At 47.6% G+C, this 22,206-nt stretch overlaps 1 protein-coding gene across 1 annotated transcript in view; it reads left to right on the top strand.

Annotated features, from left to right (window-relative positions):
- Positions 1-22,206, top strand: part of SYNDIG1 (synapse differentiation inducing 1) — a 76,418-nt gene that overhangs the window by 14,443 nt on the left and 39,769 nt on the right. Inside the window, exon 3 of the mRNA XM_055726230.1 lies at positions 9,847-9,984. Within this exon, the coding sequence (XP_055582205.1) occupies positions 9,847-9,984 (138 nt within the window). The remainder of the gene's footprint in view (positions 1-9,846; positions 9,985-22,206) is intronic.

Below are 22,206 nucleotides of genomic sequence, written 5' to 3' on the forward strand. Positions count from 1 at the left end.
ATTTTTTGTTTAAAAAAATCTTTTTAGTTTTGGCTGAAGCCAGCTGCCCAAGCACGGCACAGATCTGTGTTTGCCAGTGTGTGGGGGAATGGAGGGTGAGCATAACGCTGCTGATCCCAGAACTTTCTCCAGTGCTGGTCACAGACTCCTGACCTAACAAAGAGCGTTTGGCTGGCTGGAGCAAAGCCACAGCTTCAACTCGAATGTCCAAGTTGAGATGGAGGGATTATTTGCTCGTGTTTCTTTGTTGCCGGGGTTTTCTCCACTGAGACCTAACAAGTCCTAAAACTTCCATTTTCACCTGCTGCAATACCAGCATCTCACCCTGTGATCAGCACAGGGGCAGCCCAACAAGAGCCTGGCTTCTCTTTTATCCTCTTTTCTCTCGGTATTGATAAGGTAGGAAGAGACGTGTTTTTCCTTGGGTGTGTCACCGATGCAGCATTCAGTGCCTCCACAGGGTAACAAAAAATTGGTCTCGGAGGCATGTGAGGGTGTTAGCTCAAATCACACCCTTCTCCAGCATTTCGGAATTGGCTGTGGGAAGTCTCGTTTTCTAAATCAAAACAAAATCCCTAGTTGCTGCCTTTTTGCCCTAGTTTCTCTCCTGCAGTAGTGATGCATGTGGCTGCTGCAGGCATGTAATTGCCTAATGGTGTTATTAACACATCTGGCCTGACATTTAGGCAGCAAAAAACCCTGTCTCCCTGTTGTCAATCCGAATCTAGCAAGCCCTTCTTTAGCCAGCTCTTGGAGCATAGGCTGAAAAAGGCCAGGAAAATAAGCAGAACAAGGAAAACATATTTTATACTAAAAATCTTTCTCCTTTTCTTGGTGGGATTTTTAAGGTGCCATTGCAAGGTAGGGCCCTCAGTCTGGGTGCCTCTTCAGAGTGGTACTGTAGGAGCTTGATGAACTTTTTGTAGAGAACATTTGTTTCTAGAAAACCACCTGTAAAACAAGGTCTGAGGAAAGTGATGTCACCCTTCACCTCCCCTGAGGCGATCTCGAGTGAAGAGAGGAGAGTCTTCAAATTCTGATACTGTGGTGCGACAGTGTGTGCATCATTTTTCCTGGCTCCTCCTCTTTCTGACCTGTTTCTCTGGACTGTAGCCTCCAGAAGGTCACATGTATCCCATCTTAAATGGGCATACAGCATTTGGCATCACGGATTCCCAGCCTCACTTAACCCTGTGGGCTGTTACCCTGCTAATAAGCAGAGAGGTGTATGGGCAGCCATCCTGACCTACAAACAAAAAGTGCTCAGAAGAGGATAACATTCACAAAGTGCTCACCCATGTGCCTCCCCTCTCTTCTGTGTTGGGGTTTCTCCGTCAGGAGAATGAAGCAAGGGAGGAGAAAATGAGGCGAGGTCTGTCTGAAGAAGTACCCGCCTGACTGGAAACACACACATTGCTAGAATTGCTCGAAGCCTCTGCTTCTAGCCCAGTGTCAGTCTCCATCGCTGTGCTACTTGGCCAGCCCCATGCAGTGCTGAGATATTCACGTTTCTCCATGAACCAGACCCAAATGACCAATGTGCTGAGCAGCTGCGCTCAGCACGAGGGTTCTCAGCCAGGGGAGGAATTTCAATCCCAGGAAGGTCCAAGTTCTGCAGCTGTGGCTGGTCATGCAGAAAGATGGGGAGGAGAGATGCATTTGACAGCACAAGACCAGCAAAAAAGGTGACTGCTGTGTTGTGTTCTTCTGGTTCCCATGTGGACAGATGCTGTAGCTATGTGGCCAGATGTGTGAAGACCTCCTGGGCTTGGCTAGTACGGAGGTTCATTAGAGACGTAGCTTCACGTGTTGAGACTCCAGGTATGGAAGAGAAGTATTTGAGGGCAGCAGTCACTGAGCAGGGGAATGAACCATGCCGGATTGTTAACTACAAAAAATTTGCCTATCTGTCCAAATAAAAAAAACCAGCACCTGAATCACACAGCACTGGTGATTCACTCTAGTGAGCACAGGTCTGGATCACTAGAAAGCTTTTTTTCCCCACCAGTTACTGACAAGAAGCAAATGGTTTTTAAAATTGCTAATAGACCCAAAGTGTTGTGGAAAGGGTTAACACCAGGACTGGGAGCAGAAGTTAAAAAGAGAACAATGAGAGAGGCTGATCCAGCAGAGGTGCAAGGTTTTGCTGCTCCACTGCAAGATCCTTGAAAGATTTGGTTCTGCCATCAAGGATGCGGAGCGTGTTGCTGAGTATCTGGCCACATTGACTGTCATGCTGCAGCTCATCAGGGGACGGGAGCCGAATAGTATAAAAGCACATCAGGGCTCAGTTCTTGGAACGTTTTTTTGTTGTAACCTATCTGCTTTAGCATGTCTTTCTGAGAGAAAACAGGCCTTTTTACAAACATTAGCTTTGTGCAGAAGAGCTGTTGTGTCTTGAAAACTGTTCTTCACATGTCAGGGCAAGGTGAATGGATTTCCAATGCAGGCATCTCAGTAAAATGCCTTCTGGGATTCAGAGCAACCCTGGGGTTGTGAGTCATTTCTCTTCCCCACACATTTCTCTTCCCCACATCCGCCTGGCATTGCCTGTCTCATTGTTGAGTGCTTTCCTAGGGGTTTTCAGGACTGGGTATTCAGCTTCTCAGAAATGTGGAAAATCTAACTCATCCCTTCGTAGTGACCCCCGCCATGCAATACTTGTGGGAGTCCATGGACACACGCAGAAAATAGCTTTACTGCTGGTCAGTGTGTTTCTGCCAGGGTTTGGTTTTTGAAGAGAGCTGGGCTCCTGATAACCAGAAAGGTTGCTGTTCTCTTGCAGAAAACTTTGCCCCAGGGAAAGTTTCTGAAAAAACCCCCCCAGCTATTTTGGCTGACAGCGATCTGATTTGGGTTTGAAGAGCTGACCCAGCCAGGTTGCAAGGACCGCTGCTCTGTTACCTGTCATCCCTGTCAGCATGGGTCTGTCCAGCCCAGGAATATCTCTGACAAGTTGCTAGAAGGAGGGACCTTCTTTGCTCCCCCGGCCTGGGGACTCTGAAGAACCTGGGAGATGTAGCAGAGGAGCAGGGGACATCCTAAGCAGGGGTCCTGCGCATCGCTGCAGCAATGTGGCCATGTTTAACTTTTATTTTTTTACTAGCAGGGTTTCTCAGGTCCTGGTGTAATGTTATTCATACTGCCTATGAAAATCATAATTGTCTGGAGGGAAAAACATTTCTGAAATGGCTTTTATTAGCATATACAGCCACACTTTGCTCCAGCGATTACCAGGCATGAAAGCAGAAGGCTGCGCTTTCTGTCAAAGCTTTAAACTTCTCTCTTCAGTGCCCATCCCTGAAATCAAATGATTCCCTATTTAGGTATCTCTGGAATGCTTATAAATATCTTATGAGTTCTTTACGCAGCAACTAATGGACAGACAACTTGTCAGATGTGGCGGCAGTGAAATATTACACGAATTGCTAGCTGAAATACCCTCCTGTTAGAGTTCATGTGTAAAGGCAGTGCCATCTTTTATCCGGAAACATCATTTGTCATATTACACTCCTGCTAGTTTTCCTCCTAACCTCTAGATAGATGGCTTATTTAGAGAACTCAAGCTATTGATGGCAGCAAATTAAATTATTCATATGTGTCGCATAAGAGAATGCATCTGGGCTCTCTCTTAAAACCCTTTTTCTTTTTCCCAGCAATGTCTGAAACAGTCTCTGAAAATGAAATAAAGAGGATGTTCTGGGGAGTGAAAGAAGAAAGGAAATGTAGTGCTTTCAAGCTAAACCTGCCTTCTTTTTTTTCCCCTACAAATTGCTGCATGCTGCTGTGTAACTCATCCTTTGAATGTGAGCATGAAAGTGTAGAGCTAGAAGGTGGATCCTAAAGCCATGTCCTGTTCCCTCTAACCCCTCTACTCAACATTCCTGAGCATCTCCTGCTCATGTTTCTTCTGCCATGTGAAAAAAAGGGTCCTAGAGGTGTTTATGCACATCCAGTGCAATCACTTGCATGCTTTCTGTCAGTGCTTCCAGCTTGCACAGGCTTGGATGGTCCTGCATTGCACAGATAAGACCTGAGCTACTTGTGTCCTCAGCCTCCCCTGGGAGCAGGTATCCAGAAAGGATACTTGGACATCCCCTTGGGAAGCTGAGCATGGTGGGATTCCCCTTCCAGAAAGCTCTGAAGCATAGGCAAAGAGGCAGCCTAGTGCAGACGTGGGAGGCTGTATCACAGATGACTTCCAGGGCAGGTCTTGCACGCTTTAGGTACTTGCTTGTACGGCCGTTTCCCTTCAGGGTCTTGCGCCTTGTTCTCACTAATGGATTCACTGGTCATTGCGGCGGACTTGTGAGGTGGGAAAACAGTATTTTCTCCATTCTGCAACCAGGGAACTGAAGAAAACAATATAAAAAATGTCTTGCCCAAGCTCATGTAGGGATGTGCTGTGGCTCTTTTGTCCCATGGTATTAAAAGGGATTGGCAACACTTTTCTTTCTAACACCTCTTACAGGACAGTAGTGGGTGCTGAGGGAGCACAAGGGATGGACTGCAAAGTGTCCAGGTTTGTGTCAGAGGCAGAGCATGGTGCTCAGTGGGCCATTGCTCTGACCCCATAGGATGCACTTTATGTCCCTAGATTCCTTCACAGGCACATTATTACCAGGTTACAAGTGATTACACTTCATTTGCATTCGATTTATTTTTCTCCCTTCAAGGAGAATCCACTGGAGTTTGGAGATACTGAGCCCTGCCAAGGGATGTTAACCTTTATTAGCCAGGCCTAGGTGAAGGGAGCATGGCTGGGAAGTCACCTTCAGTGGTCTCCAAGTGCCCTCCCGTGAATCGTGTCAATAGCAGCCAGGGCCCAGAGCGGTTCCCTTTCTCATCGTCACTTCCCTGAGTTGCCAGTCTGATGCTGTGCGGCGAGGACCCTGGGCGCCAGCCCGCCAGAGGCAGGAGCTCTGGGTGAGCCGCACGCTGTCAGCTGCAGGATGTGGGGATGGGACACGCTTCTTTGAGGACAGCACCCCAAAGGAAGCTGTCCACCCTGAAGCAAAAAGAAGACAATTGTGAGGGGTCGCCCCACCTGCCCCAGCCTGAGCCGGGTACTGCTGCTGTTCCTGCTGAGGTGGCTCAGTGCAGGGGGGCAGCTCCCTCATCTTCCTCAGCAGGCTGCACTGCTTCTCCTGGCAGGAACCTCTGTGCCTGCAGACTGCGGAGGTCCTCCTCTCCCTGAGCGGGATGCCTGTGCCACAGAGAGTAACAGCGATTAGGCATTCGCCAGAGCTTCAGCCTTCTCACCCACCAGCTGACCCTGTGAGCTGCTGAGAGCACCCCTCCGCGGGGGCTGCTGGCCATCGGCAAGGCGCGGGTGTGCTGCCATACACACGTGCCTTCCCCGTGAATTCAAAGGGTTGTAGGGAGCCCCTGTCACTCACACTGAGATTAGGGATATTTACTTTATGGCTGTGATTACTGCTCTGCCAGAGAAAGGCTGTGATTTAGGAGACGGTGGCAGCTGGGCTCTTTTAGTATGGATGTGTTTATTGCTGTCTGCAGTTATCCCCTTTCCAGTGGCAACGTGCTGAATGCAAGTTACTGATGAGCTACAGGCAGGGTGTATAGAAAACATCACAAGGGAGACGATCAAAATCCAAGGAGACAGGAGGAAGAATGAGCTTGGACAGCTGCAGCCAGGTTTTTTTGACCCCTGATACATTTTGGTTTTGCAAGGTTACATAGGAAAAGCTTTCCAAGCGAGAAGAGACCTCTGTGAACCCATTCTGCAAAGGCTGGCTGCTGGACTGACAAGGCAATTTAGATCAGGAGCTGGGGAAACAAGACGATCAGGACCAGGTCAGGGTTAGTGGATTGTGGATCGTTTAAATACCTTTGAAATTGAAGGGGAGCAACTAAGGGAAACAACTGCAAAACTCAAAATGGTAAAGAAGAAATCAATAAACAGGCAAAATAAGATAAACAAATAATACATCACCAAGACAAAACAAACAAACAAAAAAAGAAAGTAAAATCCCTGATGGGAACAGGTTTCAGAGAGATCACCTCTTAAGTAAGCATCAGCCAGACACTGCTCAGTGATGAGTAAGTGTGTTAAGACAGAGCAGTGATAAACTGCAGCCCTCGGTGGGATAGCTAGCATTCAGCATGCTGGTTCATCGCCTGCATTGCTTCCGTCAGACTCAGACCGCCGGCAGAACAAAGGGATGCAGAGTACTGGTCAGAATAGGGCACCACGTTTAACTGCATTACTGAAACAGGCACTGGGTGGAGGGAAACAGTATGTACTATCATTGCATCATGTGTTGGTCTTTGTCCAAACCAGACCACTGGACCATCCAGATTTGAAGCAGATCCCACAGGGCCATGCCAGAAATCAGTTCTGTATGCAGAGTGTGCACATTGCTGAATTGGTTGCATTGAAAGAAAAAAGGATTAATACCAAAAGCGCTGTTTCCTGCATATCTGTCAAAGGTTGCTGGCAGCTGTGGTTCACAGCAGACCTTGTTGTCTGACTTCCCCAGTGTGCCTGGTGTTTTAATACTGGAAGGCACTATGTGACCATCGGGTCGAGCCTCTGGTTTGCCACAGGCAGCCCATGGCAGGCTGCGGAGCCTCTGTTCACTCATAGTATCTCGGCTGAGGTGAAGCACGTAGCTTTTAGGAATAGCTAGCCTGGGTTTGAGAAAGGGCTTCATGTAATGGAAAACCTATTACAACTGCAGAAAAGTGTTCATCACCATCTCTTAAAAATTCGCACCTTGTGTCTGCTCTTCATCTCCTTTGCTTTCAGTTGCTACGGTTTCTTCTCCTTTTCTGCCAAATGAAAGAGCTGTCTCTGATCAGAAATTATCTGCTCATGCAGGCATTTACAGACTGTGATGAAATTGCATCTTAAGTTTATCTTACATGTGAAGTTGACTTCTCCACTTTCTTCCTGTGTAGATGATTTTTTGCAGCATGATGTCTGTACCTGCCTCTGATTCCTGATTTCTTCAACTTACTTGGGAAATGGTGGTGCCAGAACTGGACCTGTTATGTACGTGTCTGTAGTACGATACATTTCCTTCCCTCTCCATGCATCACGTTTGTTCCTCTTGTGGTGCATCACAGAGGAGGTTTATTTTCTGCTGGCTCCTGACTGAGCAGCCTGGTCTAGTGGCCCCTCTCAGGGGTGCTGCCTCGTGAAACAGAGTCCCAAGAGGACACCCTGCATCCAACCCTGTGCACAGACAGCCTTGCTCTGTGCCAGGTGACTCCTGCTTCCAAGCCATGGTCCTTCCAGGAATGGGGTGTCTACTTGAGTCAGTATCCCATCTTAAATATCCTCGTCTCCCCTCCCCTCTGCACACATTTGCTGAGGAAGCATTGCTGTCACCTGAAGCAGGTAGCTGAAGGGAGGGGCAGGGCAGGGCAGGAAAGGGAAGGGAAGGGAAGGGAAAAGGAGAGCACAGGAAAGCAGAGCAGTGCAGAGGAGAGCAGAGAGATGCTTGCTTTCTTTGTCATTCACTGAAATCCATTCATCTGGGCAGGGCGCTGTGCTTTTTGCCGGAATTCATGCTCTGGGGAGGTGTCCTCTGGAGCCTCATCTCTGGTAACTCCAGTCTTGCCTGCACTCCTGAGGTCACCTCTTTCTCATAACAGCCACGTAAAGGCTTGTGGATAAACTGAGTCTGAGATTGCTTCATCCTGCACTGTTCTCTCAGCTGAACCCCAAGCGTCTTGGCGAGGGACACGCAGCAGTATTCAGCAAGGCTGAGGAGGGTTGTTGTCATTGCAGTAACTGCTTTTGCTACAAAGGATCCATCAGGAGCAGCAAATCCTCACTGTGTGCTCAGTAATTCCAGGAATGTGTCATTTCTGTACAGGACCATTTGCATAGGTATCTGTTCTCACAGCAGCACCTCACATTGGATGCAGGGAGCGCAGCTCACTTGGTGAGGGGAAGGACTGTGGACCTGGCTGAGGTTACATCTCTCATGTCAAAGCACAAAGATGTGTTTCCAAGTCAGAGCCTGACTTGCAGTGGCCAGGCGCTGCCTCCTGTAAATACCCTCTGTGTGTTGCAAGTAGGCGTGGCTGTGCGGTGGAGGATGCTGGAGCCAGTGTCATGTCTGAAGAGGGCAGAATCCCTCCATCATGGCTCACCAGCGGGAGGTTTACAAACTTACCTTCTTGTGCATGGGTTCATTTCCCTGCCTTGCACACTTAGCAGACTCCTCAGGAGTTCCTCCCTTAGAGCTTGCTGGTAGAGCAATGTCACTTTAGCAGTTGTTCTGGCCCAACGGCCAGACGCTCCTGAACAGATTGCTAAGTTTCTAAGAGGGACACAAAACCTACGCCCAACAGAGTAAGTTTCTAAACGTGACACAGATGTCTTCCTTTCAGTGAGATATTGCTTTTCCCTACCATCGGTGAAGAACGCACAACTACAAAAGGGGTATTGGCAAAGAGTTTTGGCCACCTTGTCTCAGGCTAGAGGTGCTCCCAGGGTGAGTTAAAAAGCTTTGCAGGATCCTTCTCACATCAAAGCTGTAACTCCAAAGCCTGGAATGACCACAGCCTCGGTGCCTGTTGTTGCATGTGGGCTCCCTGAAGGTGAGGAGGAAGCCACCGGAGAGCAGGCTCTCTTCTACTGTTGCTCTGCTGGAGAGTTGTACTAGCTCAGGAGCAGGACAGTCAGGTCCCCTGTGGACCAGTCCTAGTCATCACCAGGAAAGAAACTTGCTAGGTCAGGGTTGACCATGGGGCATCTGAGAAACATGCCTGGGTGGGCGCTTCTGCCTACACACTGTAAATCACAGATAAAACAAAGCATCTCATTGCTGCTGGAACAACTCATGCTTTTTTTTTTTAACTCTTTCAGCTGTTGTTATCTTGGCTCCTTATGCTTAGGTTTGCACCACATTTGTCCCTTGTTCCCAGTGAATGATACCTGGCTGACATTCTCCTGACCTTCTAGAAGAGTTGGGAGATACAGGGACCCGATGCTTATGGCTCCCTCTGCATTAGATCCCACCTCGACTGACCCTGGTTTGTCTGGCTAGAGTCGCTTTTCTTCATTCATGAAAGATGAACATGTAAAACGGGCCATTTTCAGCTCCCTGCGGTGACTTCCAAAATCTCCTGTCATTTCTCATTTCTTGCTTTCAAGCTCATGCAATAGTGATGGAGGCTGTGATGAAGTGAGTGAACAGAGATTCCCCTGGTGGTCACAAGGACGCCCACTGGCCAGTGCTGCGCACAGGAGGGGAGAAGAGCACTGACTTGGTGGCCCTGGCTGGGGTGGCTTTCCCAAGTGTCAGTGCTGGCAGGGCAGCTGCAGTCCCACCCCACATGTGCAGAGACACCCCACCTCTGAGCTGGGCTCCCCCGTCTCTCCTGTTTGACTTTGGTGCAGACACGGCGTTCGGGTCTCTCGAGTGCTGCTAAAACAGGGGATTAGTGCCCCGGTGAGCCTTTCAGCAGGGCAGGGAGGGAGATGTGCCATGGCCACAGTCCCAATCCTGAAGTCCTTCTGAAGGATGCTCCGGCTGGTGTGGGCACTGCAGGAGGGCAGGCTGACTCCTGTGGTCCTGTCACTGTGGGGCCACGGCTGAGCAGGATGGGTGCACAGACCCTGATGAATAGGTACTCCAGACAGAGCTGGCCCTGTCTGGAGACTCCTGCAGGGTAGAGACCCCAGCGTGGGTCACCAGAAGCCTTCTACCGTGAGTGCTGGAGGCCTGTCTTGACATTGAGGAATTGCCCTGGTGTGGCTGGGAAGAGTTTTATGGGTGGATGATCACAGCCTTGACCCATGGCAGAAGAGAAATAATGATATTATTAACCAGCACCTCTACATTTCTCTCTCCCTTGCTATTCCAGAGCGATTACTCAAGTGACACTGAAAGCGAAGACAATTTCCTGATGATGCCACCAAGAGATCATCTCGGCCTCACTGTGTTCTCCATGCTCTGCTGCTTCTGGCCATTGGGAATTGCTGCCTTTTACCTGTCTCATGAGGTAATGTTAAAACATCTCCTGCTAAACCAGAGTTTTGCATCCATGGAGTAGCCATCACCCCACACAAGCAGGGAAAGTTCACCAAAACCCAGATGTGGACAAGACATTCTCCAGGGTAGTGGGAGGCAGTTACACAGGGCAGGGTGTTCCCCACCTTGGTATGTCCCTGCAATAGTGGTGGTTGTCTTGTGAGATACTTTCTGAGGGAGGACTCTACAAAACATTTTAGGTTTTAGTTGTCAGTGGTCAGGTTCCATGTCAGCTTATACAATGTCCAGCTAGAAGTTTTCTGTGGACATGACTCTTGGGTGGAAATCACCCTCGGTATCTCAAACACTTGGATTTCCCGTTGGGAAAACTGGTCTATTGGTTCCCAAATTTATCATCTAGAAAAGCAAGCTAGGTAATATCCTTCCATGAGCAGAACAATAATTTCTGTTCTGTGGAAGCAAATTTGCTTTCCAGGAGCCATTTCCTTTCCCCCCTGAAAAATTAACTCAGTCTGTTCTTGTCCAGTTTTAATACAGAAATATTTTTTACTGGTGTTTTGGTTTGTTTCCTTCATGAGGCAGGCTTGCTGGTTTCCAGCCTGTGCCTAACCAACAAACACCTCATGCCCCGTCATTTCTTTCAACAATTATGTCTTCATAAGCACTTGCAGAATATTATTGAGTTTCCCAGCATGGCAGATAATGGAACGGGACAGAAAAGGAGTCACACTGGAAGTCTTATCAGTCACTTGCTTATATTTTGACCTACTGGTGGTAGCAGTGCCTATTGCAAACTACAGCCTGTACTTCACAGCACCAAAATCATTCACTCTCTCACCTGTCTTTCTAATCTGCCTGCTCTAAGCATCTGCCAGCACTGGGTATTTGTCAAGCCAGAGCAGGCACTTCAGATCTGAAGCATCCTAGTCTTCAATATCAAAGAAAGAGATACAGCACTACGATTTTTTGCTTTACGTGAAGTGCCTGTCATTGAACTTGGAAGCCTCTGAGACAATTAAAGTTTGTCCAGTGGAAAACAACAGTTTTCCTTGTTTGAATGCTGTTGATTTCTCACGTTTGGGTCAAGGGGTTTGCCTTGATGATGGTGACAGTAAAAAGTAAAGCACTGGGTGGGATCTGCATGCGCTTTAGTATCCTGCTGTTTGATCCTTTAGGCTGAGCTGTTCACCAGCATGTTCATGGCCGTGTCTCTTCACACATGTGGACTAGGCAAGATTTTTCGCCAATGCTGCAACCAAGGAGGGCTTGAGAGTGTGTCACCATCCGCAGCGTGTTTGCTCTGCGCTGGGGAAAGCAGTGCATCCATTCATTTCCCACAGTGGCGTTCCTTCAGGAGGCCTGGGGATGGCGAGCCAGTTTTATCCCAGCAATGAAAGCCCAGCCCAGCCCAGTGAATGCAAAACAAACAACATGAATAAGTACTAAAAAGCTGTATGGCTGAGAAGCTAAATGTACTGAGATCCAGTCTATCAAGGACAGGGCATCCACATCAGCTGTGAACCAGCGGCCAGCAGGAATCCGTAAGACCTCGACAGGAGCATAAGGAAGGTGGAAAAGGCCACATGAAAGCAGGGAATGATGATGATGTTGTGCTGAAGGATTTAGGACCTGGAAAAAGAAGACTTGGGTGCTGTCTGGTTTAGCATGATGATGGAGAACAGCTGAATGTGGCTGCCTAAAACTAGGAGCTGTCAGTAAGAAAGGTCAGGCAGGTGCTTTGCTTTTATTAGGTTGAGGGACAGTAAATTACTCGTTCTTAGTTGACCCCTTGGATGCACCAAGGCAAGCTGTGGCTAAATCTAGCCAGGAGGAAGGACTGTGTTTCTGAAGCATTTTGACTTCTGCTTTTTGGGTTTTTTGCATTGGAAGTAGAAATCTTTAATCTCTCTCCCCTTAATAATAATAACAACAACAACTACTACTACTACTACTACGACTAACAATAATAATAATAATAATAATATTGCCACCCCTGTATGCTCCTTTCCTCCAGTCTCTCCTCTCAGCTTTCTGTCTGCAACAGCTGAATCAGCTGCAAACTCATTTCCCAAACCTCCTGCAGAAAGATGGTCAGATCCCTGCGGATGGAGCAGCACGGGCACATCCGCCTGCCCACTCCCGCGTTCCCAGGCAGGTGCCTTCGCTGACTGCCTTCCCTACAGCAGGTGCATCACGGCCCTGAGCAACCACCAGCCTTCACTGAAACTGGCTCTTCTGCAAAACCCCAAGACCAACAAATCGGTATTTTCCAGTGGAAAAATGAAATTAAAATTAAGGCCAAAACTTTTCGTGGCTGAGAACTAGCTAAAATATCTGGTGTAAACCACCAAAACCCTGCACCTGGCTAAGCTGACACCAGCAGGGGTACCAACTCATACTTTGGAGCCTAAACCATTTGGAACGATGTTTCATATGTGACGTAGTAAAACATTACATCCTATTTGCATGCTATTTCTATTTATATAGGATTTTTAATTTAAACTCCTGAATAATATTTGAGATCTCTTGTTAATACAAAAGGGTACTCTAACATTTTACATCCTTTATAAAAAATCAAACTAAAAGATCAGCAGGTGGTGCTTGCATTCAGACCTATTTTTTGGCTTGAGCTCTTGAAGATTCCATGGTTTCAAAAGTCTCCTGAGTTGTTCTACTAAAGAGACCCGGTCTGGGGAAAAAATTGTAACATGCAGGAACTTCGAAGTTGGTGGGTAGATTCTTTGTGCCAGAATTTAGTGCTTGTGTTGAACTTTTTTCCAAAAAACTGGCCTTCTTTGGGTGTGCAGTGTATTTACCGATGAAGGCCTGATTTGCAGAAGATCTACTTGCAGTACAGCTCCAGCCAAAGGGACAGGTGCTTTCAGTTTATTCTTGCAGCACCTGGCAGTACATGTATGCTGGATATGTCTGTATCATGGTGCAAAAGAATTATACGAGGATGGATGCTTTAGGGTTTCAGAGGTGCTCTTTACAAACAGAATGATTTCATTTTCCCTGTGCTCCATAAAAGCAGCATTCTTCCTGCAGGGGCTGTTTCTGCTCTGTGTGGGACTTAGTGCTTCCACCAAGACTCATGCCAACGTGCTGCTGGCTTAGGGCTTCCTGGAGGCCATCCATATGGGATGATGCAGCTGTGCAGGGTCTGCCTGCGTGGTGGAAGTGAAGATGTGCAGCAGGTTGAGCTGAGCAAGCAGGGGGAGACAGTGCATTCAGAAATGCAGTCTATGAAAGCAAAACCAGTGCCTTTCCATTAGGATATCTGGTTTTCACAAGTAGGGCATCACCTGGTGACCTCCCTATCCCAAGCAATGCTGAGTCACTGCCTTTCATCTTCTGTCAGCAAAACGGAGAGCCTGAGACCATCACTGTGCGTTGTATACTTGCTCAGTTACTTTCTTCTGTTTGAAGAAACTGGTTTTTACAGTTCTACTGTTTTACAGCAAAAACTTCTGGGTTTTCTTTTTTTATCTTTTCTGTTTTCTTCTGTGTTCCCCACAACCCCCCCAAAAGACTTACGTCCACTGCTTGTGGCTGCACAGTCCTGCTCTTTCTCTCAGCTACCAATAAGTTGCCGTCCGGACTGGGCCATTTTCTTCCCACCTGTCCCGTTTTCCATCATGCTTGCTTCTTCAGACTGTGAGATCAGGATGTGACTCCCATTGCCTCACAGGCACAAGGTGTCCGCCTGGAATTGCTGGTTCATGCTAAGTGATGCCCAGCTCCTCCTCTCACCTGAGCTATCACAGCTAAAATACAGGGGCTTTGCATCCATCCAGAGGCCGCTGCTTGAGGGTAACCTCTTGGGATGGGTAATGTCTCCAAGTACTCTGATTTTTAACAGCAGACAGTGTTTATTGGCTAATTTTCCACTTTTCTATGAATGGGTCATATGAGGTTTTAGGCTTGCAAGTTTTTGGATTAGGTGTTTTCCTAATAGCTGAGTCTGAAGGGCTCAGTCAGAGGAGGGGTTGTGCAGTTTGCAGGGAAGACTTTGCAGAGGAAAATACAAACTTCGTATGCCTTTCACCATAAAAGTCTCCTCCACAAAGAGCGTCTGATCCAAAAAACCTAATTTAATTTATTTTTTTCATAAATCTCCACCATCTGGAGCCAGGTAGGTACCTCAGTTTTCATTTTTACAGGCTTTGTAGATTGTAGGCAAGTCTGAAGCTTCAGATGTCAGAGAAAAGTTAAAAAACCCCTATCTTTTTGTCTTGTCAAGTTTACCGTTAAACCTATCAGACTATTTATAAGGGCCTGTCAGGATTCCTGCTTGGTGGAGGTTACTAATCCTGCAACGTGTTTTTGTCCAATTCCTCTTTTTCTCCCTGCATTTATTTTTAGGAATGAGAGCAATACCATGGCACACATTTCTTTCCCTCCTGTTAAAATAAATTCATGGACAATTAAACTCTGTTGTGTCAGGAATGAGTCAAAATAAGTCAAAATGAGTTCCTCCTCACAGGGAGTGGCTCAGGACTTATGTGGCAGAGCTCGTCCCAGCAGAGCTCCATGCCAGTGTCAGGCTGAGGTGGCCGAGGTGGTCACTGTCCCTGCATGAGAGCCCTGGCCCTGGGAGGTCCGCTGCTCACCAGGCTGTGTTCCAGTTGCAAGGCAGATGGCAGACAACATGAGTTATGAGTTACTCTGAGCCTATTTCAGTCTTAATAGCTGATGTATATAGATTGTGTTTAGTCAATATTTGTTATTTCTTCACATGCCAACCCTTCAGCTGGTGGGAATTGCTCCCCCTTCACTCACTTCTGTGCAGAAGATCCAGCTTTTCCAGCTCTCTTACCCAGGAGGGGACTAAGCCAGGGATTCACAAGGAAGGTCAGGTCCCCCGACCAGCACCAGGGCAGTCCATGCTTATATGACTTTGCCCCTCGGTGCCCGTGGTACTCAGACCCTGGTGCCATGGGGCTCAGCTTCTCGCTGGGGCAAGCTGTATGATCCGGGACTTTGCCTCAGTGATGACCTTAAGAAAGAGCTGAGTTCTTAACAGCCACATTTGTCACACAAGGATAGCTGTGGAGGGCTGGCATGTTAGATTTCAGGCCAGAAGTTTGGCAGGAGATTGAAACGATTGAAACCAAGGTTTTCTGTGAGGAAACACGGGGTGAACATCGCTTGCAAACTGCTCGTACAGCTTTGCTTGCAAACTGTCTCTGTATGAGTGCATATGTGTGAGCTCCTGTTAAACGCAGTGATTGCAAGGATAAGCACTTCAGGATCATTGAATGACACCATAATTTTAGCTGCCACAAGACAGCTGTCTTGTACTTGCATATGGCTCTTCAGACACACATATCTTGTGCTTTGACTGGCATCTAGACTCGAGCCTCAGCCCGGGGAGCATGGCCTGTGCCGATGGGCTTCACCCCTTGTCGGCCTTGTCCGCTCAGGGGGTTGGGGCAGGGACTGCCTGCGTGTGACCCAGGCGTCCTGCCCTTGTCAGGTCTGTGGACACGACTGATGCCACCCTGGCAGTGGGTCTGCCCCCGAGCAGGGAGCAGCGCTGTGCACACCGGTCTGCTTAGGCTGAGCACCACGAGTGGGTTTGTGAGCAGTAAACTGCTGACCATGCACGTGCATTAGACACAGAGGCAGAGTCTCTTAGAGGAGAATACGCCATGCCAGATTCAGCAGCCCGAGAGGGGCAAAGCTGCTGCCGCTCGGTGCCTGCAGGGCCAGCCAGCAGCAAGGCTGCAGATGCACCCGCAGCAGTGACGCACACGCAGAGCACACATGCACACACACCACGTACGTACATATATACATCGCTTGACACACAGGTCACAGAATGACACTCAGAGCACTCAACGAATGCAGTCAGCACCAGTGGCCTCATCCTTCTCTTCCCTTTGTCTGAGCAGTATGGAGGTCCACCAGTGAGAATATCTATCTATATAGACACACACATACAAATATATATATACATATATATATATATACACACACACATCTGTGCAGTGTGGATCCCTCTAGTACCTGGGCTCAGGCACCCAGTCTGCCCAGTAGCAAGAGTGAGGATCCCTCAGCACTTCTGAGGAGGAAAAAAGAACATCAGGAAGAAGGAAATATGCTGGTTTGGATGGGGAAACAGAGAGTATGAGAGAGGCTGTGATGACCAGAGTTAATTTAGGAGCATGGCATGGGTTGTGATCGCTTGGGTAGGGCCAGCTTACTCCTCCAGGTAGGTCCTTCCTGAAGAAAGGCAGGTTAGAGATATCCATGTTCAGAAGGATTAAATGTAAGATTACATGGATATTGCTTTCTCTGCCATGGTGACTACATGTGGGCATGTTCATGGAGCAGGTGATTGCGACCATGGGCACTAAATAGATGGGTGTGATAACCTCTGTCCTAACCAGGACAGTTTTGTGTGGGGCTGGAGCTCTCCCTTGATGCAGAGTGTCTCTGTGCAGGTTCAGCGTGAAAGGCAAATGCTGGGAGGATAATGCCGAGCCCACGGGGTGTGCAGAGCACGTGCGTGGCCAGGGCATGGACGGGGCTGTGTTCACAAGGGCTGGTCTGCAGGAGGTCACTGCTGGCTGCCTGTCCACACTCCTCCCCTTGCTCCCATCAGGCAGATGGCAGATTTGCCGGGCAGAGGATGGTAGTGAATACTGAACGGCACAGTCTGTGCCAGCATAAAATAGCACGGCTGCTGTTCTTAACTGTGATAGAGAGAGAGAGACTACCTGCTGAGATAGCCAGGAACATATGTTGCTGTGTGAGAGTGTTGGATCTCTTATTCTTGGAAGAGCAGCTCTGAAATTGATGTCCCTGGCCCCTGATTAGGGACATTTAGGTGACATCCCTTGGCTTTGCAAAAAGCTCACGTGTGCAAAAAGTCTGTGCAACCACTGTGCAGAAATTCACAGGGTTCAGTACCTTCAAGGTTTGCAACTTCCGTTCCTTTCAGAGAGGGAAAGCCCAGTCCCGGACGGAGTGGCAGAGGATATCTCGTGGCCCTTTGGTTCCCCAGGGTCTTCCTCAGACCGTGACAGCCACTCTCAAGCGGGGTTTATCGACTACCAGCACCTCTAATTCTCTGCTTTCCAGGCAGGAGCTGGCTCCCAGCCAGTGGCTTGAGTTGGGAAGGCTTTGCTCATGCCAACCTTTCCATTCGGGGTAGACATCTCCTGGGAAGAGAGATGTTCATGCACACAAGAAAGCGGCCGTTCAGAGTGTGTTGTGTGTCAGCAGCTGCTGATTTCAGTGTGCTGTGGTTGAGGTCTTGGGCCAGGGAACTTTACGAGTGTCTTGTATAATTTCCTTTTCATTCCTCTTTGTCCTTTTGATTTTACGGTCGCATTTCCAAGTCATGGACTACAGCTACAAAAAGGGATTAGATTAATGAATGGCCTGATTGCTTTAGCCCTTAAGCTAATTTTAAGTAATTGGAAAGGTAGCTGGCAAATAACATTCCCTGGAGAGTTTAGTTCATTGTGCAGGTGTTTAATGACAAGGAGGTTTTGGGACAGAAGAGACCAAGTCAAAACGTCTGAGAGGATGAGGTGTCTCTTTTATTAGCAAGAGCATCCTGCACAATGGCAGACTTTCTATGTGAATTTTTCTGTGCCAGGCGTTTATGCCTCACGCGTTATGCTGAGCCAGACAAAGCCCAGAGACCTATCAATATCATGCTCCAAGGGTATAAAACATTATTCCCTCCTGGCATCCTCTTTTCATCCTGCTGTTACTTTTTGTTGCTCATCTATTGGCTCATTATTCCACAGGCTTACGAGACAGCGAGGATTGTTTCAGTGCACCTTCCACAGGTTACTTGCATGCCTGCCACTAAGCTTGGTGTGTCTGGCATATTCACAAAGCCATTCAGGTCTGGTATAGGCATCTGAAGAGCAGGGTTACAAATCTTCCACAGGAATCGATCAGGGGATTCAGGCCCCCTGACGTTTGGGCGATTCTCTCACTAAGCGTAAACAACTTTTTAGTCTTAGGTAGTGTTTTTTTGGTGGTTTTTAGCTTAGGCAGAAAGGATGCATTTTGTTAGCAGGAACGTAGAGGGGCTTTTGTTAGTAATCCTTGCATATCCCAGCTAAACACTTGATTTTTTCACACCTGCAAAGGTAGTGTCCAGGACAGATTATATTCCAGGAGAGCACACAGAAGGAGTATGTTGCCAGTACAAGGCAAAACCAGGGCATGTGATTTTGCACCTCCCTAGTAGGTGACCCTGCTGAAAGAAGCATGAGAGAAGAAGAGACAGCAATGGAACATGGTCCCTCTGTTCTGGCCATTGCAGTGTCTGCTTCAGGTGTCAGAAAAGCCAGAAAGCTCTGGGTGCTGCTCCAGTGGCTGCCTCAGAAGCCTGGTGACGTGATGAAGCTCCTCTCATCCAAGGCAGTAAATGAATTCTCCTGTGGCAAGAAGAACAGAGTGTATGTCTAGAGTAGCTCTTTGGGTGCTCTTTACATAATGGACCTTTCTCTCACCTCGCACAGTGACAACACCCTTTTCCAGTACAAAAACAAATGAAAGGAGGCACGCACCTCTGAAGTTTAATGTATGCAGCAGTAAATGGATAGAAGTTTTCAACAGCAAAGACTTAAGATTAACCTTTTATCAGTCTGCAGAATATTCAGGTATTTTTTTCTTCCACTCAGAGATGATCATCATGTCCCAGAGACCCAGGGCTATACTCTAATCTTGAATATACAGCTTGCTATCTCTTCAGCAGCTGTTCTGGTGAGAGCTGCTGAATTACTGCTTTGTTTGGATGCACAGCAAAGTGAATGGATCACTTCTGATTACAATCTACATACCTCTTTCAAATGGGCTGCAGAAAAACTGAAGTGAAAACTTGAGTCTAGTGATCTAGGCACCCAAAGATGCCTGCCAGAAAATAGTAACTCCTTGTTGAATTGACTGCCTTCCCAGCAGCAGGAAAGAAATAAAGTTTTCATGTATTTACTTTTGGATGAACTACAAGAACCAGCTGAAAAGGAATGGACTAGGACCTACCTGCAGCTGTGCAGTTTGTACCTAAAACTGGGCACTGCCATTTTCACTGGTAATGACTATGCTTTTCAACCTAAAATAAATACTGGATTATCCATCATATCAAAATAGGTGAGTCTCAGAACTTATTGCAAGACAGAACCTGGGAAAGGAACACAGCTGTTGTATAAACTGATAAAATCCTGGAGGGAGAAGGTTCCCAGTGTTGAGCTTTTGCGCCCGAGCATCGTGCTCCTCCCCAGTGGTTATGCACTGAGGTTTTCTTCCAGCAACACAGCTGTCCCAGCAGTGAGCCTGCAGACTTTCCCACTTCAGTGCAAGACTTTCTTCAAGTGAAAGCTAAAACACAGAAAGGAGTCGTATCATGGGACCCTGGAAGGTAGCACAGTAAAAGACAGGTTTCTGTTGCTGGTGGCAGTGTCCAGGAGGACCTCTGTAAAGTCCATGCCAGCCATAAAGCTTGAGAGCCAACAAGACCAACAAGAAATAAGCCTGTCCCATTAAAGTAGATGAAGAGATTGCATTTTGTTCCCATGACTCTGGGCAAAATATTGAGCCCAGCAGGAACAGCTTCCCTGAGGTAGCCCCTAGAGATCGGGGCTGCTGGGGCATACAGATAGGCAGGTACTCTCCTTCAGTAGCTCTGGCCTCAGTCCCTAAGAGTCTTGACCCTACCTCGTACCAGTCTCTGTGGTACCTGTCTCCAGCCCTTGTTTCATTTGTGCCTAAAATGCTTGAAATCTTTCTCTAAGAAGTGAAAGATTAGTTAATTATCTAATATTATTGCATTGTTCCCAAACACTGTTTCCTAATTTAACAATAGCATTTGCTGGATACGTTGCCTCCAGCTGTATCCACAGAGGTAGGCAGGACATTAAAATGCACCTATCAATATACATGATGTACTGTTGGTAATAAAACTAATGTATTATTTTATGTGCTTGGGGGAAAAAAACCACCACTTTTTTAGTATTGTGAAAATCTTTCTTCTACCCTCCCCCATGCCAGTTTAGTATAAAAATGCGCTCATTATGGGGCACGATGAGCAAGGAGTTATGAATGATATTTCCACATCTTGGCATTTCATACCTTGTTTCAAAGAAGTGTGAAGGAGTCAGGGTTGCTTGGGTGAGTGCAAGTCCACACATGTTCACAGAGGGACTCAGCAAGGCCAGAGATCAAAGAGGGGCCACAGCATCGGGCAGGAGAGATGGAACTGGCAATCCCTGCTTGATGCCATTCCTCAGCCTGCCTTCCTTGGCACGAGTGCTTTGCTGTCATGAAGTCCAGGAGAAAGGCTGCAGTTCACACCAGCTGTTGCCCAGAATTCCCAGTCCCCAGTCCCAAAGATGTCCAATGCATGTCAGTGTCCATCCCAGCATCATCAGGTGTATTGCCATGAGGGACCTCTCCTTACAGCTGCTCTCTCTAGCAGGAGGTCTGGAAATGTGATGGTGGGAGCAGGAAAGACCAAATCTTTCCTCCCCAGGTCTGTTCAGGGAGCCTCCTCTGGCTGGGATTTGGACTTTTTGTTGCTCAGACACCTGACTGGCGACCTCTAGAAGGAATCATGTCTCCCCCTTCACAATGGGGACCAAAAGTTGGCGGAGAGCTGCCTGCCTGTGATTCAGAGCCTAGTGGCTGCTGCCAGCTCTTCCCTTCGCTGAGGCAAGGACGGGCTACAAAAGCTGAAGGTGGTCCTTGGGCTGATAACAGCAGAGAGAGTAACTTCCAAATCCTCCCAGGTGTGGTAACTCAGGAAATGGGATTTGGTGTGCAGAGATGTGGGCCTTTGAACTCATTTAAATAGTAATTGTCCCAGCCTGGGATTTCTGAATTTCATTCAGACACCACAGTCAGTAATTGTGCTGAATGTGTCCTCGTTCCTTGACCTTGTCGCACAGATGGCATTGTTCTAAGCAGGTTTCTACAGCCTACAATTAATTAAGCAATTAATTAGGAGCCCTCACTTACACAGAAGCTGTTGTAAAGCAAGAACTTTAGTGACCTTATGGGACCTTGCCACAGCATTATTCCAGAGGCTGTCCAAACTCTTTGCTCACGCCTCCATGCATCCTCCCAGTCTTGGCTGGACCCGCAGCTGTGCCGGGCCGGCTCACCGCAGCTGGGCTCGCCCAGAGCATCACCTGGCCCTTCCTGACGTGCCTTCAGCATGTCTCACCTGCATTGGAAAGCTTTCCTTCGTTAAACGTGGTGAAGACCGCCTTGTCCTGTGACATTTGGGGGCTGCTCCTAAAGAGTTTTGGACACAAATTTCTTGTTTCCCAGGACTTTCAGTGTCCCCACAATGAAAATGAATATTTAAATCATGTGGACATTGGCTCTTATTCTTACTATATCTCACTTTGTTTGGCCAACACTTGAGCATCTTTCCCACTGTCAGCCTTGTTTCAAGCCTTCAGATACTCTGATTCTAGTTTGTTATAGAATTGATGCCTGATGACACCCTCCCCCATTTCTAATAACTTATGTGTTGTATAATAACAACAAAACCATAACACACTTTGTATGTCTGCTGACTGGAAAACAAATATCAGAGAGATTTCCAGTGCATGTATGCACTCTGGCTGGAAAAGGAATGAGCAGCATTAGTTCCCTTGCATTTCATTATTAACAGCAAAGAATGTCAAAAGTATTTCAGGGTGTTGGATTCAGCCTGGGGAACTGGTAACATTATTTGCCTGTTTTTTCGTTCATGAACTGCAAGTGGAGGTTTATGTTCTCCATGCATTTCTTAACGTTCCTTAGAAATAGTGAAAACAGAGAAGAATGAAGTATCATTTAAACAAAATTCAAGGTAAGCTCAAGGAGCAATTTTTCCCTGTGGCATGGGATGCGTGTCTCAGTTCAGGGCTCCTGTGTTCTGGTGTGAACACGAGACCTAGTTCAGCCATACGCACTATGTCTAAATGGGGCATAACAGTGGCTCCCTTTCACTGAGGGAACTGGGGTCTCAGGAGCAGAAAGGCCTTCATTTGGAAAGGTCTTAAGAGCATTCCTGCATCTCCTGATGATGCAGTTCCCTGCAGATGAGGCCTTTCTCTAGGATCCCTCCCATCCGTAATGGCAGGGCACCCAGGACACGCCATGCTTGGGCAGATGAGCACTTCCAGTATTCAGGAAATGGGAGGCTAAGTAAAACCAGTCAATCTCTGCAATGTTGATGACGTCTAGATGTTCCTTACCTTATCAGGCAGTTTTG

Source organism: Falco cherrug, chromosome 13, assembly GCF_023634085.1.
Source record: "Falco cherrug isolate bFalChe1 chromosome 13, bFalChe1.pri, whole genome shotgun sequence".
Lineage (NCBI taxonomy): Eukaryota > Metazoa > Chordata > Aves > Falconiformes > Falconidae > Falco > Falco cherrug.